General features: G+C 22.9%; 2 protein-coding genes across 4 annotated transcripts; one reads left to right on the forward strand and one right to left on the reverse strand.

Moving 5' to 3' along the window:
• Window positions 1-525: 525 nt before the first annotated feature.
• Window positions 526-1,940, reverse strand: Bm208 (Uncharacterized protein; the record flags this gene model as incomplete). Of its 2 annotated transcripts, none has more annotated exons than XM_043082685.1 (3): window positions 526-696; window positions 1,641-1,718; window positions 1,830-1,940. In XM_043082685.1, 3 exons carry the CDS (start codon window positions 1,938-1,940, stop codon window positions 526-528), a joined length of 360 nt encoding a protein of 119 aa, XP_042938619.1. The 2 variants fall into 2 exon arrangements, with proteins under 2 accessions (XP_042938619.1, XP_042938620.1); XM_043082686.1 differs by lacking the exon at window positions 526-696 and adding an exon at window positions 1,441-1,452.
• A 6,955-nt stretch (window positions 1,941-8,895) lies between these two features.
• Bma-acc-3 lies at window positions 8,896-17,590 on the forward strand (the record flags this gene model as incomplete). Of its 2 annotated transcripts, XM_043082688.1 has the most annotated exons (14): window positions 8,896-9,012; window positions 9,094-9,162; window positions 9,636-9,702; window positions 10,424-10,566; window positions 10,771-10,914; window positions 11,642-11,769; window positions 12,361-12,460; window positions 13,108-13,218; window positions 13,694-13,806; window positions 16,091-16,227; window positions 16,356-16,441; window positions 16,763-16,887; window positions 17,013-17,102; window positions 17,368-17,590. In XM_043082688.1, the coding sequence occupies 14 exons, from the start codon at window positions 8,896-8,898 to the stop codon at window positions 17,588-17,590; spliced, it is 1,653 nt and encodes a 550-aa protein (XP_042938622.1). The 2 variants fall into 2 exon arrangements, with proteins under 2 accessions (XP_042938622.1, XP_042938621.1); XM_043082687.1 differs by lacking the exon at window positions 9,094-9,162.
• Between the last annotated feature and the right edge of the window lie 281 nt (window positions 17,591-17,871).

Below are 17,871 nucleotides of genomic sequence, written 5' to 3' on the forward strand. Positions count from 1 at the left end.
TTTGCTAATTATCATAGTATTTAGATTGGAAAAGAAAATACTGTTTGGAATCAAAGTTGAAGACTGCGATATTAAAATATTTTAATCATAAGCATTAAATACACAATCAGATGAATACAAAGATGGAAAAAGCTGAATATCAGATTCCCTAAATGGGAAAAGCTCTTTCCGCAATAATTCAATCCAGTTTAATAAGATAATTAACAATTTTTGAACTAATTCGAAAGCCTGATCGGTAAGTTATAATAAAATTTGAGATGTATTAGAATGACATGAAAATACTGTTATTTTGTCAATCGATTAACAATAAGAAATTACTTTACAAAATTCAATCTGCAAAGCTCATCGAGTAAGCCAGTAGGATATCTGGTAGAAAGGATGGACAATTAAGAGACATTTTTCCAAGGCATCAATAAACTTAAAAAAAAAAAAAAAGCCAAGTGAAAACTTTTAAGTCACAGATGGATTAGTTATCCATCCATAAAGAAAAAAAATATAAGTAAAATGACTGTAATATGTCTCATTTCAAATGTCATCCGTTGAAATTTCATCATCTTCATTGTTGACATCCAGTCTATCTTGGGACAAAAATATATTATAATGTTGAGGCCATGAAAAAGCATTCGATTTGAAAGTATCACCAAAGCTTTCGTGACTTTTTCCAACGAATACGGAAGTGATAAGTCGAAGACCAATCTGAACGTAAAAAAAAAAAAAAAAAAGTCAATAATCAATGTTTATCATTTATATTTGACTTTCATCACAAATCTCTAGTTGAAATATTCAAATGTTCAATCGTTATTTATCAGCTTGCCGTTTCTGTGAACTTTAAATGAAGAACCACTACGAATTTCAAACATAGCGCCAAAAAATCATAAAATAATGTTTACATGTTGATGACTAGTATGCATAGTAACTGCTATGCTACTAGTAAAGCTATTCATATAAAAGAAAAAAATCTTAATAAATTTAAACATAGCATGGTAGAGATAGTTTAGCATTATATCAAAATGTATCATTTCCTATAAAAAGTATCAAATGATTGGAAAAGCACTTCAAATTTGCTTTGAAAATTATAAAAAAAATATTATTTGTCTCACTGAAAGAAAAGCAAAGCAATGTAAAAATGAAAAGCTATTATTATAACTAAATTATTATAACTAAAACTTGATTATTATAACTAAAACTTTTATTTTTATTATAACTAAAACTCACACATAAACCAAAATATTTAAACACAAACAAATTATACTGAACTAAACACACACAATGAAATCTGATAACTGGACGACAAAGAAATGACAATGAAATCTGATAACTGGACGACAAAGTTTAATAATTACAAAAACTTCTCAATCTCTATCTTTTTGTAGAATTAGTCTCGGTTATTCCTATCTAGTTGTTAATTCCACATTGTTAGAATTATCTAGTCATTCTGTATCATCCATCATCCTATAATTGCAGTCTTGACAATTTATACTTATATGACTTCCAGAAGAAAATTTAAGGTATTAGCTATCACATCAAAGAGTTAAGGATTAAATCAAAGTTTATTAGTTTATTTACTCTAAGTTTATTCACTGATTAAAGTAAGTATGTCAACAATAACTAAATAAGCTATTAGTAAATGCAAAGCTTACAAGAGCTGTGATCAACATGGCAGCAATTCTAACATATTTTGTGCCATCATTAATCGAATTGCGCTTAGATGAAGTATCCTGGAAATGTACTAATTCATTTTATGGAAAAAAGTGAAACTAACTGAAAGTGAGAGTAAACAAAATAAATTTTAGCACATTTAAAATTTAAAAATAAAAAATATAATTTACATTTTTGTTGGCTTCATATGTGGAATTCATAGCAACGAGACGATAAGTGGGAAAAGAGCGAACATTTGCTAATTTTATGACCTTCGAATAATTTGATAAGCACCGAAACATCCTACAAAACAACTAAGAAATTACGAATTTGTAGAAATTTTACAAATTAGAAAATGTTTACCAATTATTTCATCCAACCGCGAAGTACCAAATCGCCGCTGAAAGTTAATTGCACATTCGGTGGTGCGCTGCGGAATTACGGATTTGAGTTTTGTGTTCCGCCGGAATTGAAGCAGTCTTAATTTTGCAATTTTCGAGAATGAACTGCAAGTTTTCTTCTTATTATATCATACAAATTCTACTTTCAATTCAGTGAGAAAAAAAGAAGTAAGCTAATTTAAGTTTTTTTAATTGAATTCAATCAGTATAAGAATTCCAAAAGGTTAAATTTATTTTTTAAAATTCCAAAAAAAAAAGTTAAATTTTAATTAAATATAAGAATTCCAAAAAGCCAATAAATAGTATCAAAAAATTCAGAAAATTAATTATTGAATTTCAAAAAGGGATTGGATAAGAAAAAAAAAAATGATAGAATGAAGGCAAAATAATGTCTTTTCGTGCTTTTCCCTTAAATTAATAATTATACATAGATGCAATATGATAATAATTGCAAGCTAATTGTACATTGTAAAATTAATGCAATTTAAACAAATAATAGCTATGCGTATAAATTGGTTAATTAGTGTAAAATTAGCAAATCCAGTACACACTCAAATGCAATATTAAGAAAGACAGTTTTTTTTTTTTATATGATCAGTTTGATAATTTTACACTTTTTTTTGAAAGTTCTTTCAAACTATCTGAAATCTGTTATACAAAAACGGAAAATAAAAAATGTAATCTTAAACAATTCTACAAATTTAACTTTTTAAGTACGACTAACTGATAAGTATTTTTAAATGTTTTAGTTCAAACAATAGTTCCATTTCAGAACTGAGAAGAAACATCCGATATTAGCGATTCTCGTCGTGAAATTATTGCGCCATCGGAAGCTATCCAATATCAAATGTTATCAAATTTCGCAGTTGAAAAATGCTTTCAGATCAGTTTTTTTCCGCTGAAAGAGAAATAACACTAAATTGAAGTAGCAACTTTGGAAAATTTCCCACTTTTCTTGGTAAATTTTTAATCTTAAAACAAAAGAATGTTTTTTTTTTTCTTTTTTTTTTTAAAAAAAAAAAGATGTTTGACATTTCCAGAATATGTAATGCAACAAGCGACGATGTGTTTAAAGAAGAGAAAGATCATAAAACCGGCAAATCGAATTGGAAAAAAAGAAAGAACCGGAATTGATGAGAAAAGAATCAAAGGACAGTAAAAGAAAAGATAAACAAATGAACTAATCAGCCAAAGAAAGGAAATTGATTTATCCATAGCAAATATCATTTTCAGTTTCCTTATCAATATTCTTCATCCATTGTGATAATTTCAAAATTATAATATCATTTTTGAACCTTTTTTTTTTTTTTTTTTTTAACTTAAAAAGTTCGCATTTTTCAATAGATCGATTAATTTCTGATAATTAAACATTAATATTTATATTTGTCCATTTCATTGATAAAGCATTCAATTTATTACCACTGAGCAAAAAAAAAAAAAAAAAAAAATGGAAAAATAAAGAAAAAAACGAGAAGAAAATTAAGTTAGCCCAACACAAATCAATACATCCGTAAAAGAGCAATTTTAGAGAAAAACTTTGTGATAAATTTAACTTATAACTATAATTAGCCTATAAAATTCTTGTCTAATCTGATAGTTAAATAGCTATTCTTTTTATTGGTTTCATTTATAATCTGAAAATTTCAAAAGACATTTTTTCTCTAATCAAACTTTTCAGGAACTCCAAAGAATGCATCATAGTTTTAGTAGTAATTTTTTCTTTCTTGATAAGACTATTTTATAAAAATTTTTTCTACATTTTCAAATCAATGCTACATGTAATCTGTTCAATTAGAATTTCAGACATTTGACAATATCTGAGAATTATATTCCATTAAAATGTAACTTTTAGAAAAATCCTAATAATTAAAGTTTAATTTTAATCATAATTAAAGTTTAATTTTAATTTTTTTTTTTTTTTTTGATAATTCTAATTAATTTTAATCATAATTAAATCATAATTAAGGATTAATTTTTAAGATTTTTCTAAAAGTTACATTTTAATCTTGCTACAACAATCTCAAATATTTTATAATTATTATTATTGTCAGGAAATTTCAGAAATTATGCATTAGTAATACTAACTTTTGCTACTTACACTTTTACATGTTGAATACCAAAATTACAAATTGTTCCAATTGAACAGATTTAAATTACCAAATGAAATTTCTCTTATTTGAAATGAGCTCAGTTAATTTTAACTTTATGGTGAATATTTCAATAATTTAAAAAGTCAAATTGCTTTTGCAATACTTCCTTGCGAAATTAGATTTTTCTAAGCCATATGGACTTCTCGCAGATAACAATTATTGGAAGAGGATTTTCCTAAAGATTTTAGATAAGTATAAAGCAACAACATTCTTTATCATCTTTTCATAATGAAAATGAAAACAAATAAATTGCTTTCATATCATTTTCTTCTATAATTTTGAAAAAAAATTTTTCCCTTAAATCAAAATATATCATTTAATTTTTAAAAATTAAATTACATATTTGCATCAAACTTTCTTCCACCATATGAAAGTAATTATTTTTGATTTTCATTTTGTATCTTTTTTTTTTTTTTTTGCAAAATTGTTTCTTTTTTCAGTTCACTCAAAATTGTAATTTATCAATTCAAAAGAGAATGTTATTATTATTCTCATACCAAAAGTAAAATAAATTGAATGAAAAAAGAGTATTTATAGGATAGATGATAAGCTGAAGATAAAAAGATTAAATAAGACTGATAACGATCAGTTTGTTAAGTTAAGTGATAATGATTACCAGATGCTATGCTATAATTATTTTCCAGAATTTTTGATCTAAATTTTAACATATTCCAATATAATTTCGTTAATGATTGTAAACAGATGATAAAAAAAAAGATGCTAATGATATTTATATCAGTGTAATCAGTTTTGTTTTCATTAATTTAATAAATAAAAGTACTTTATTTCTATTAAAAAAAAAAAAAAATTTCTTCGTTTTCATCACAAATTCTCGCATTCTCAAGCATTTTCGAGAAGTGATTCGTCCATTTTTTTTCAGGTAAGAATATTTACCAAAAATATAAAAAAATTTCTTTTTTAATTAGAAAATTTAAAAATTAAATTTACAATTTTTTCTGAAATTTGTGGGATTTTTGAAAGTGTATGAAGAGTAATTTAGTATCAACATTGAATATAATTTGTTGACATAATAAATTTTAAATGAAAAATTTTCAAAATTTTACACCAATCTAACTTTACTTATTATTAACGAATCAATGAATGTGAAAATATAAACAGCAAAAATGATTTCAAATATATTTTTCATTTTCAAAATTTTCAATTAAAGAATCATTAAGTAATTCATTTCTTTTTTTTTTTTTTTCATTTGATCAAATGAATAATAATAAAAATTATAAAAATTTAATTTTAATTTTCTGCTTATAATAATTATCAAAAAAGAAAGAAATAAATTTTAAAAAATTTTGTAAATTAAAAATATGAAAATGATAATTTTTTGTTTAAATAAAAACTTCATTAAATCATTTATTGTAATACGAGCATATAAATTTATCATTTAACTTTTAAAAAAAGTAAAGTACAAAGTAATCACTCATTTGAGAAGGAATAACTTTTTCCACTTTTGCTAATCACATCGGTTTGTCATTTATTAAGTAACTCTTTTCAAAACTAAAAATCAAAATTTATTTAACTATTTAAATTTATTTATGCTTTTTTTTTTTTGTAAACTAATCCCAAATATCTTTTTTAACCATCACTTTTGTTAATTTATTGAATAATTTTACTCGTTGCAAAAATTTTCGTAAAATTTTACTTAAAATCATAAATCTTTTTTTTTTTTTTGAATTATATATTTTAGTTAAATTTACAATTTTCTTTTCGCAAAATTATTTTTTAGTAAAAAATCTTCTCTTTTCTTTTTCTTTTTCTTTTTTTTTTTTTAAAAAAAAAAAGTTTTTAAAATGTTAGCATTTAGCAATTTTAATTTACCAATATTTTGTGAGCTAATTCTTGAGATTGCATTTTATTCTTATATTAATAATTTCTCTCTATTAGATTGAGCAATTTTTTTTTTTTTTTTTTGAAAATAAATTAAAATACGAAAATGAAATATATTTTAATTTTAATTTTAGATAATAAATTTCGATCATAGGGGAAAAAAGAAAAAAAAAAAAAACTTTTGCATCATATCCGAGTATATTTTTGTTTAATTTAGATTGAATTTTTATTAAGAAATTTTTTTTTGAAAAAATTTAAATGAAAAAAAAAAAATGAAAAAAGAAGGAGGAATTTTTTTGAAGAATAAATAAAATTAAATGCCATGCTATGCCATTCCATGTAAGATGACATTAAAATTTTTTGAAATTACTTTTTGAATTCCCTTTTTTTTTTTTCCTTAATCTTTTTTAAAATGATCACACTATTATCAATTATCAATGATAAGTTGAAAAAAAAAATTAGAGGAAAAGCCAATTGTAGAAATTTAATTGTTTATTTGTTTATCTAATTTTATATTTGATGATTGTACGAATTGTAAAAATGGTATATAAAAGAATTGAAGAATAATTTTAAATTAAATTATCAGATGAAAAAATATTTTGGCTGAAAAAAATATTTTTTTTCTTTTTTTTTTGGCCAAAAAAATAATTCATAAATTTTTCATTTATTGTCTTCGAGAAAAAAACAAACAAATAGTTTATCCATTCTTTTGTCTATTTTTTTTCTATCAATCTTAGATTCTTTCTTTCGCTCATTTGCGCCCAAACCTTTTGTTCTATTTATTTATTTTTATTTTTATTTTTCAATTCAATCTATACATTAATATTCAAATAGCTATCAAATTTTAGCTAACAAATTTTAGAACAATTTTTTTTTTCCTTCTTTTTTTAAATTCTTTTATCAGTTTGTTATGATTAATGGCGGTAATATCACTTTTATCATGCACATTTGATATAACAATTCCGGTTTCTTTTTCCGGTCCATACAAAAACTGACAGCTAAAATTTGTCATTGAAAATGGTTTGTTAATTTTAATTATAAATTATTTCAGCTAAAAAATTGAAATTTATTTTTAAAGTTTAAAAAAAAAAACAAGTTAACAATTTAACCATTAATTTCAATTCCGGTATCTTTTTTCCGGTTCTTACAAAAGGTGATGGCTAAATTTGTCAGCAAAAATGGTTTGTTAATTTTAATTACAAATTATTTCAGCTAAAAAATTGAAAATTATTTTTAAAGTTTAAAAAAAAAAACAAGTTAACAATTTAACCATTAATTTTTTTAATTCGTAATTTATTTCTAACTTAATTAAGTAGTCTAACAATTTAAGAATTATATAAATTATCAAATGATATATGATTGTTAATTTTGAATTTTGCTAATTTAAAATATTATTTTATCAAGCATTTTTTCACTTTATGATTTAATCAATTAAATACAAAAAAAAAAAAAAAAAAAAATAAAATTTTTGAGAGAATTAAATCTCTAAATTTCATTCACTCTTTTACAATTTAATCAAATTTAAGCATCTTTAAAAATTTCAATCTTTTCTCTTTTTATTTCGTTCAATTTTTTTTATTTCGTTCAATTTATATAGAAAAGTCAATTATCATTCAAAACAGAGAGAGAGAGAGAGAGGGAAGAGAGAGAGAGGGAGGGAGAGAGAGAGAGAGAGGGAGAGAGATAGAGAGAGGGAGGGAGAGAGGGCATTGCTAATATATTATTTTATTTCCTACATTTCCTTATCTTCTCATCATCCGATTTTATTAAAAATACTTATTTCCCCTATTATAGGCACTAAAAAAGGAAAGTTAACTAACACTTCAATATCTCATCATCATTTAACTTTGCAGAAATTAATTTCAATTGCTGTGACTACTTTTTCATCATCATCACATCATCATCATTATCATCATCATCATCATCATCATTATCATCATCATCACATCATCATCATCACATCATCATCATCATATCATCACATCATCATCATTATCATCATCATCATCATCATCATTATCATCATCATCACATCATCATCATCACATCATCACATCATCATCATCACATCATCATCATCATTATCATCATCATCATCATTATCATCATCATCATTATCATCATCATCACATCATCATCATCATCATCATCACATCACATCATCATCATCATCATCATCACATCATCATCATCATTATTATTATTATTATCATCCTTTAATTTTCTTTATTTTGTGGTAATAAAATGTAAAATGTAAATCGATGTTATCGTTTTTGCTTTTTTTTTTCTCATTCAAAAATTTTAAATCAAATTTCAAAATGAAACTTTAAAATTTTAATTTTAAAATGAAATCAGCAATCAAATATTAATTATTAAAATGTAATATAAGTGGTGGTAGACTAATGTAGCAAATATTATTTATAAATAAAAAAGTTCAAAAGTTGCAGATTTGCTGATATTGCATGCATGCATGCATACATTTTTATCATATCACAGTGATACTATTTACTCAAATCAGAAAAAAAAAAAAATTCTATTTTATTTTCAAGCAAATCTACATTTCCATTATTTATTTTTTAAGAAAAAAAATAAATTTTAAAAAAAAAGTTTACCCAAATTTAATTAAGAAATAAGAAAAGTTATTGTAACGAATTTTTCTCAATTCTTTAATGACATTTTAAAAATTTTTATTTACATTTTAATTGCTTAAAAAATCAAAATTTTATAAAATTAATTATGCAATTTTTTTTTTTTTCAAATTATTATATTTAATTATAAACCTTTTTTATTTATTTATATCACAGATTCAATGCAGCAATCAATTTATCATGTATACCATATGTATTCATAGTATTTCACTATTATTGATGTATTGGCAGTTGACATTATGTGACAATTTAAATTTCAATGATGAGAAACGATATGATAAGGATGATGATAAGAATGATATGATTAATCTTCAAAATGGATTAGAGGATCTTGAGGTAAGCAAATTAGAATTATTCATTATAAATTTTATAATTTATTTGAAGAATTAAAATTTAATTTTTTTTTTTTTTTTACAGAAATATCATTGGGAAATTTATATTCAAAACAACAAATTATTGACAGAACTCAGAAATAATTTTCAAAAGGTTATTGAAAAAAAAAAAAAAAAAAAAAAAGTATAACAAAATTAATAACAAATTTACCATTTTTTAATTTCATTCACAAATTTATTTTTTTTATTTTTTCATACAGTAAAATTATTTCTAACATTGTTTAATTAACCATTTGCAAAAGGTCATCCAATAACATTTCAATTTCATTTCAAAAGAAATTAATTTAAAAAAAAAAAAAAGTTTTCATTGCTAATTAATGCTTAATCGATCTAATCATATTTTTTTTTAATCGATTTACTGCTTAAAATAAAATTTATTTGTTTGAAATTAGCATAACAAAATTTAATTAACTTTTCAATTTAATTTATAATTTGGAATGAAATTTTAATAATTTAATGCATGAATTAATATTTTTATAATATAAAAAATCTTAATGCCAATGCAATCAATCAATCTATCAACAATTTTTTCTTTTTTTTTTTTAAATTTCATTTTTTACTTTTTAGCTAAAACAAACAATTGTCAAAAATGATGTACCAGAATTACTCGAAATAATTGATGACAGTGTGACAGGTAAGTAAATCAATTATTTATTGTTTTAATTGCAAATTTTAAAATTGATTTGTTTTAAAAATTTTTGATAATATTATCAGTAATCATAATTGAATGCATATTTAGTTCATTTCAGGATTTTCAGGATAACTTTATCATGAAATGAGCTAAGTTCAGGCTTACTTTAACTGATATTTATCACTGATAATTTAAATGATCATTTGTTAAAAGTTTTTTTCTGATAATATTATCAGTAATCATAATTGAATGCATATTTAGTTCATTTCAGGATTTTCAGGATAACTTTATCATCAAATGAGCTAAGTTCAGGCTTACTTTAACTGATATTTATCACTGATAATTTACATTCCATGATTAAATTGTATGAAAATATTTAACAGTTATGATTATTTATGCCAAATATTAAAATCAATTAAATAAATTATTGCTGAAGGTATAACGTAATTAGTATTAAGTATAATTATTTAGATATTAGAAAATTATTGTTATTGTTTATTGAAACAAAAAAAGAAAAAAAAATGATAATAATTTTGATAATTCTCATTAATTTCAATCATAATTAAAGTTTAATTTTAATTTTTTTTTTTTTTTTGCTAATTCTAATTAATTTTGATCATAATTAAAGGTTAATTTTAATTTTTTTTTGATAATTCTAATTAATTTTAATCATAATTAAAGGTTAATTTTTAAGATTTTGATTTAATCAATTAATTATTTTAAGTAGAATCACCGATTGTTGACATTGAATACAATGAAATTGATGATCACAGTTGTATGTCCGATAAAAAAATAATTGAAATTTTGCTAAAACGATATAAAACGCATAAAACTCCATCAGAGGAAGGTGTCACTGTTTGGATTGAGGTTTTATGTTTAAAATTTAAAAACTTTTGAAATGATTAAAATTTGAAAAGAATTATTTCTAAAGGTTTTTTTTTTTTTCTTTTAAATTTGTATAAATTAATTATAAGCGATGATAAATTTACTAAAAAAAAAAAAAAAAAAAAAAAAAAAAAATTGATGAAAATATATTTTTAAGAATTTTATTTACTAATGCAAATTATTTAGGTATGGGTGCAAGAAGTAAATTCAGTAAATGAAATGACATCCGATTTTGACATGGATATTTATGTAACTGAATTATGGATTGATAAAGCACTAAGATATGATGATATGAATCCATGCAAATATAATTTATCACTTAGCAATGAGGTAACTTATCATGATAAGTTATCATAAGTCACTGTTAACTTATCATATTATCATATCAATGTGATAAAGAAATTTTTAATATTAAAAAGATGAAAAAAATTTTTGAAAATTACATTTATATGATGTGCAATTAAAATTTAATAATGTCAAGATGATTCTATCAAGATAATTCTGTTAACTTATCATATTATCATATCAATGTGATAAAGAAATTTTTAATATTAAAAAGATGAAAAAAATTTTTGAAAATTACATTTATATGATGTGCAATTAAAATTTAATAATGTCAAGATGATCCTGTCAATCAATCAATCAATCAATCAATCAATATCGATCAATATTCATATGATTTATTGATTTGTTAATATTCTTGCTATAGCAAACTTTTCATATTACTTATTATTAAAATTAATATATGATAAATCAATAAAGTTTTAATATTTTTGGAGCACTTCTAATTTTACGAATAGAATTTTAATTAAATTTATATTTTTCTAATTTTAAAAATAAAATTTTAATTAAAAATTTATATTTTCTAATTTTACGAATAGAATTTTAATTAAATTTATATTTTTCTAATTTTACGAATAAAATTTCAATTATATTTATTATCATCTATTATTTATGATTTTTTTTCCTTTAAACAGTACTAACTATTATTTATTTTCAACAAATTTACAAGTTTACAGAAAAAAAAAAAAAAAAAAAAAAAAAAAGAAAGTTTCAGATTTTAGATCAAATTTGGAAACCTAATACAGTATTCATTAATAGTAAATCAGCCAATATACATCGATCACCTTTCACAAATCTTTTTCTTATGATTTATCCAAATGGTACTGTATGGGCTAATTACAGGTTTAAATTTTTTTTTTTGAATAATTATTCAAAAAATATTTTATAATTTTCTTAAGAATTATCCTTATGCAAAAAAATGAAAGCTTAAATTAGAATAATTTTAATCTGTTAGGTAATTTAGTATTGTTGACAAAACGGATTTGTTAGTGATAACAATTTTATTTATTGGATTGGTTAGTGATAACAGTTTCATTTGTCAAATTGACAAAATGGATTTGTTAGTGATAACAATTTTATTTGTCAAATTGATAAAATGGATTTGTTAGTGATAACAATTTTATTTGTCAGATTGACAAAGTGGATTTGTTAGTGATAACAATTTTATTTATTGGATTGGTTAGTGATAACAGTTTCATTTGTCAAATTGACAAAATGGATTTGTTAGTGATAACAATTTTGTTTGTCAAATTGGTAAAATGGATTTGTTAGTGATAACAATTTTATTTATTGGATTGGTTAGTGATAACAATTTTATTTTCAAATTGGCAAAATGGATTTGTAGTGATAACAATTTTATTTGTCAAATTGATAAAATGGATTTTTTAGTGATAACTGTGTTTGTCAAATTATTATAAATTCAAAAATTTTCAGAGTACAGGTAAAAGGTCCATGTCAAATGGATTTCACATCATTTCCAATGGATGAACAGACATGCTTACTAACATTTGAAAGTTTCAGTTACAATAATCAGGTATGATGAACTATCATTTTATCAAATTTCAAATTTTAAAATTTCAAGAAAAATAAATTTATCATTTTATTAAATTGGTAAAATCTTTTCTTTTCCATTCTTTTACATTTAGAAAAAAAAAAAAAATTCCTACAAAATACTTAGAAAAAGTTCAGTTTATAAAAATTAATATATGAAATTTAATTTTATTTAAACATATTAATGAAAAGTATTAGAAAGTTCATTTTTAAAAAAAAAATATATTAAATTTAATCTTTTAATCTATTTAAACATTAATAAAAAAAAAAAAAAAGTAAAGTATTAGTTGAATAAATATGTTCTCTCATTTTGCTTTCTCTGCATTCAGATTAGTCAAGTAAAAAAATCAAAAAAGTTTATTAATATTTAATTAAATTTAAAATTAAAATCGACTATTTCAGCAAGAGAGAGAGAGAGAGAAGATGGTTGATTTGTAGAATTGTATCAATGCATGAAACAATATTATAAAATTAATTACAAACAATGATAATTTGTTAATGGAATGATTTATCATCTTATCAATAATCAATAATTTCTAAATATCAAATTATCAGCTTTTTTTTTTTTTGCTTGCATTTTTAGTAATTCATTTTTGTTTTCATTGAAATTTCACTAAATATTTCATTTAGGAGGTTGATATGCGATGGATTAATACAAAAGAACCATTAATACTTTTAAAAGATGAAATTTTACTACCTGATTTTGTGCTTAGCAATTACAATACATCCATTGCACTTGTGGTATTTTTTTTCTTTTTTTTTTTAATTTCATTTAATTCTAATTTAATTTTAATACTCATTGTAAAAACTATATGATTTGATTTCGAATATTTAAATCTATAAATAATTTTTTGATCACTGAATAATGTCAATATCAACTAATATCAACTACAATATTATCATACTTAATTTAAATGTACTTAAAATCACAGCATTTTAATTTTTTTTTTTTTTTTAAAAAAAAAGACTACTATTTCTGATATATGATAAAATAGACAAGAAAGTTTTAAAACAATGAATTATCATCATATATATTAATTCAATTATCACATATATCAATTTAAATAAACTTTCATCAAAAATAAAAACAATTTCAAGAATTTCGATTTAAGAATTTCAAACGAAAACAATTTAAATATAAGTAATTAATCTAATTAATTCAAAGCTTTTTTTATTTTTCAAAAATTTTGTTAGTATTACTAAATTCATATTACAGTCTTATCCAGCTGGGATTTGGAATGAATTAACGATGACATTCACATTTACTAGACGTTATGGATGGTACATATTTCAGGCATATGTTCCAACTTATCTTACCATTTTTATCAGGTAAAATATATGGATGATAAGCTTATCACATTTATCAGATAGATAACATAGCATATCAATTTATCAGATAGATAACATAGCATATCAATTTATCAGGTAGATAACATAGCATATCAATTTATCAGGTTGATAACATAGCATATCAATTTATCAGGTAGATAACATAGCATATCAATTTATCAGTAGATAACATATCAATTTATCAGGTAGATAACATAGCATATCAATTTATCAGGTAGATAACATAGCATATCAATTTATCAGGTAGATAACATAGCATATCAATTTATCAGGTAGATAACATAGCATATCAATTTATCAGGTAGATAACATAGCATATCAATTTATCAGGTAGATAACATAGCATATCAATTTATCAGGTAGATAACATAGCATATCAATTTATCAGGTAGATAACATAGCATATCAATTTATCAGGTAGATAACATAGCATATCAATTTATCAGTTAGATAACACAATATATGAATTTATCAGGTAGATACATAGCATATCAATTTATCAGGTAGATAACATAGCATATCAATTTATCAGGTAAAATATATGGATGATAAATTTATCACATTTATCAGATAGATAACATAGCATATCAATTTATCAGATAGATAACATAGCATATCAATTTATCAGATAGATAACATAGCATATCAATTTATCAGGTAGATAACATAGCATATCAATTTATCAGGTTGATAACATAGCATATCAATTTATCAGGTAGATAACATAGCATATCAATTTATCAGGTAGATAACATAGCATATCAATTTATCAGGTAGATAACATAGCATATCAATTTATCAGATAGATAACATAGCATATCAATTTATCAGGTAGATAACATAGCATATCAATTTATCAGGTAGATAACATAGCATATCAATTTATCAGGTAGATAACATAGCATATCAATTTATCAGGTAGATAACATAGCATATCAATTTATCAGATAGATAACATAGCATATCAATTTATCAGGTAGATAACATAGCATATCAATTTATCAGATAGATAACATAGCATATCAATTTATCAGGTAGATAACATAGCATATCAATTTATCAGGTAGATAACATAGCATATCAATTTATCAGGTAGATAACATAGCATATCAATTTATCAGATAGATAACATAGCATATCAATTTATCAGGTAGATAACATAGCATATCAATTTATCAGATAGATAACATAGCATATCAATTTATCAGGTAGATAACATAGCATATCAATTTATCAGGTAGATAACACAATATATCAATTTATCAGATAGATATATGGCATATCAGTTTATCAGGTAGATAACATAGCATATCAATTTATCAGGTAAAATATATGGATGATAAATTTATCACATTTATCAGATAGATAACATAGCATATCAATTTATCAGATAGATAACATAGCATATCAATTTATCAGGTAGATAACATAGCATATCAATTTATCAGGTAGATAACATAGCATATCAATTTATCAGGTAGATAACATAGCATATCAATTTATCAGGTAGATAACATAGCATATCAATTTATCAGGTAGATAACATAGCATATCAATTTATCAGGTAGATAACATAGCATATCAATTTATCAGGTAGATAACATAGCATATCAATTTATCAGATAGATAACATAGCATATCAATTTATCAGGTAGATAACATAGCATATCAATTTATCAGGTAGATAACACAATATATCAATTTATCAGATAGATATATGGCATATCAGTTTATCAGGTAGATACATAGCTCAACTTATCAGATAGATAACACAATATATCAGTTTATCAGGTAGATAACATAGCATATCAATTTATCACATTTATCAAGCATAGTTTCTTAGGTTTATCAGTTGCATAGTCCATCCATCATTCAGACATATAACTTACCAATTTATTACAAAGGAATTTAATTCCACAAGTTTATTACATAAATTAATAGTTTACTATAAAAATAGATGAAAAAAAAAAAAAAAAAAAAATGAAGTAAGTAAATCAATGTATCTTTACTCATCAAGTATGCATTGTTATCAAGCAATCACTCAATTCGTTTTTTTTAAGTTTTCTCCTTATAAATTTTGAAAATTTACGACTAACTTTTGATTCAACAAAAAAATATGTAAGATAAATGTAGCAAAAGAGATTATATATATTTAGAATTTAAATGAAAAGTGTAGAGTTATAAGAATTTGTGTACACACTTCTATTTCTATTTCTTCATTGAAATTATTCAAATAATTTATATTTCCTGAATTCATTTTAAGTTGGATTAGTTTTTGTCTAAGTGTCAAAATGATCCCAGCACGTACAATGCTTGGTGTTAATTCACTTCTTGCTCTTACATTTCATTTTGGTAATATTATGCGAAATTTACCACGTGTCAGTTATGTTAAAGCATTTGGTTAGTATATTATCATAATAAATTATCAATTTTTATTTGCTCTTTTTTTTTTTTTTTTCAAAAAATTCAATTTTTAAAAAATTTGAAGACAATAATAATAATAATATTGCATATTATAATTATTTTAGATGTTTGGATGCTATCGTGCCTTTCATTTGTTTTTTGCTCACTTCTTGAATTGGCTATTATCGGTTCAATTAATGCTCGTAGTGAAGTAAAATTTTAATGTTTTAATGTTAAAACTTTAAAATTTTTAACCTATTATTTATCAAAATAAAAACTAACAATTTAAATTTTAACATTAGACATTTGACATTTGGACGTACTTCATCACTACTTCATCAGCACTGTACGAATTCATCCATTCCAGAAGTTATACATCTAAAACAAAATACTTTTAATAATTTCATCATTTAATATAAATTGAAAGGATAAATATTATAATATTATTAGAAATAAATAAAATTTATTTCGATCTTCTATCTGAAATAAATCTTAATCTATAAGATAATTACATTTATGTAATAAAATTTAGATCACTACAGTGAAAAAACCTCTCAAGAAACGTTATCGATCATCCTCGATACATGGTAGTTGTAAACATTCACCAATCACATGTCATAAAGAAATTGAAAATAATATTACTATAAGAAGTATCAGGTAAATGTATATCCATTTTCTATTTAATCATCTTGAGATGAAATTCTAAATTTCGAAATTTTGAATGATTATTTCACAATGAAATGAAATATTCGAAGTTATAATAAAATGAATTCTTAAAACAGCCCAATCGATCCATGGATAAATACAAGAACTCTCCTGCCATCTGAGAGTCGCATAATAAATCGAAGTATAATCGGAGGGGATGCTACAAGGTTGGTAGTTCATAGTAACACAATGCTTACAACATCTCTCTCTCTCTCTCTATTTTTAATCAAAGAAAAATTGCATCTATATAGATCTAAAATTTAGAAATTATCAGCAATAACCTCAAATTAGACAGAGTTAACTTCTCAGATTCATGATAAGACATTCTCGCTAAGGTTACTTGTAAGCTTTATTCATTATGCTAAATTAAGTTTGAAATTAGTTACTAAATTTTAGTCTTTCAGTATTTGAATAAAAATATATGAGTTCTAGTGCGATTCGCTCAAATCAGAAAGAAGAAACATTACTTTTGGATTCGAATGATATTCGTACTTCTAGAAATGAACAACTACGAAAAGTACATCTATCTTTCCGGAAATATGCAAGTAGTTGGACAGCTGACCGCATAGATCGTATTTCCATAATATTATTTCCGAGTTTATTTACGATATTTAATATAGTTTATTGGAGTTATTACCTTTCACGAAGTAGGTGATATTTCTGAATAAATCCATATATTCACTCGTTATTGAATGGATGAACTGTGCTGCTCAACAAATAAAAACATTTTTGCATTTACTTTGATCAGAGTAACACAAATTGAAAATAGTTCAAAACAAATGCCAAAGTGGATGAAACTTTAGCAAAAAGAAAAAAAAAAAACAAATCAAATGTAAATATAATTTAAGACATAACAATATGAGGTAGAAGTGCTTTTATATTTTCAAAAAAAAAAAATGAAGTGACAACAAATAAAGGTCAAAAACACACAAAGTA

Source organism: Brugia malayi, assembly GCF_000002995.4.
Source record: "Brugia malayi strain FR3 genome assembly, contig: Bm_007, whole genome shotgun sequence".
In the NCBI taxonomy this organism is placed as follows: domain Eukaryota; kingdom Metazoa; phylum Nematoda; class Chromadorea; order Rhabditida; family Onchocercidae; genus Brugia; species Brugia malayi.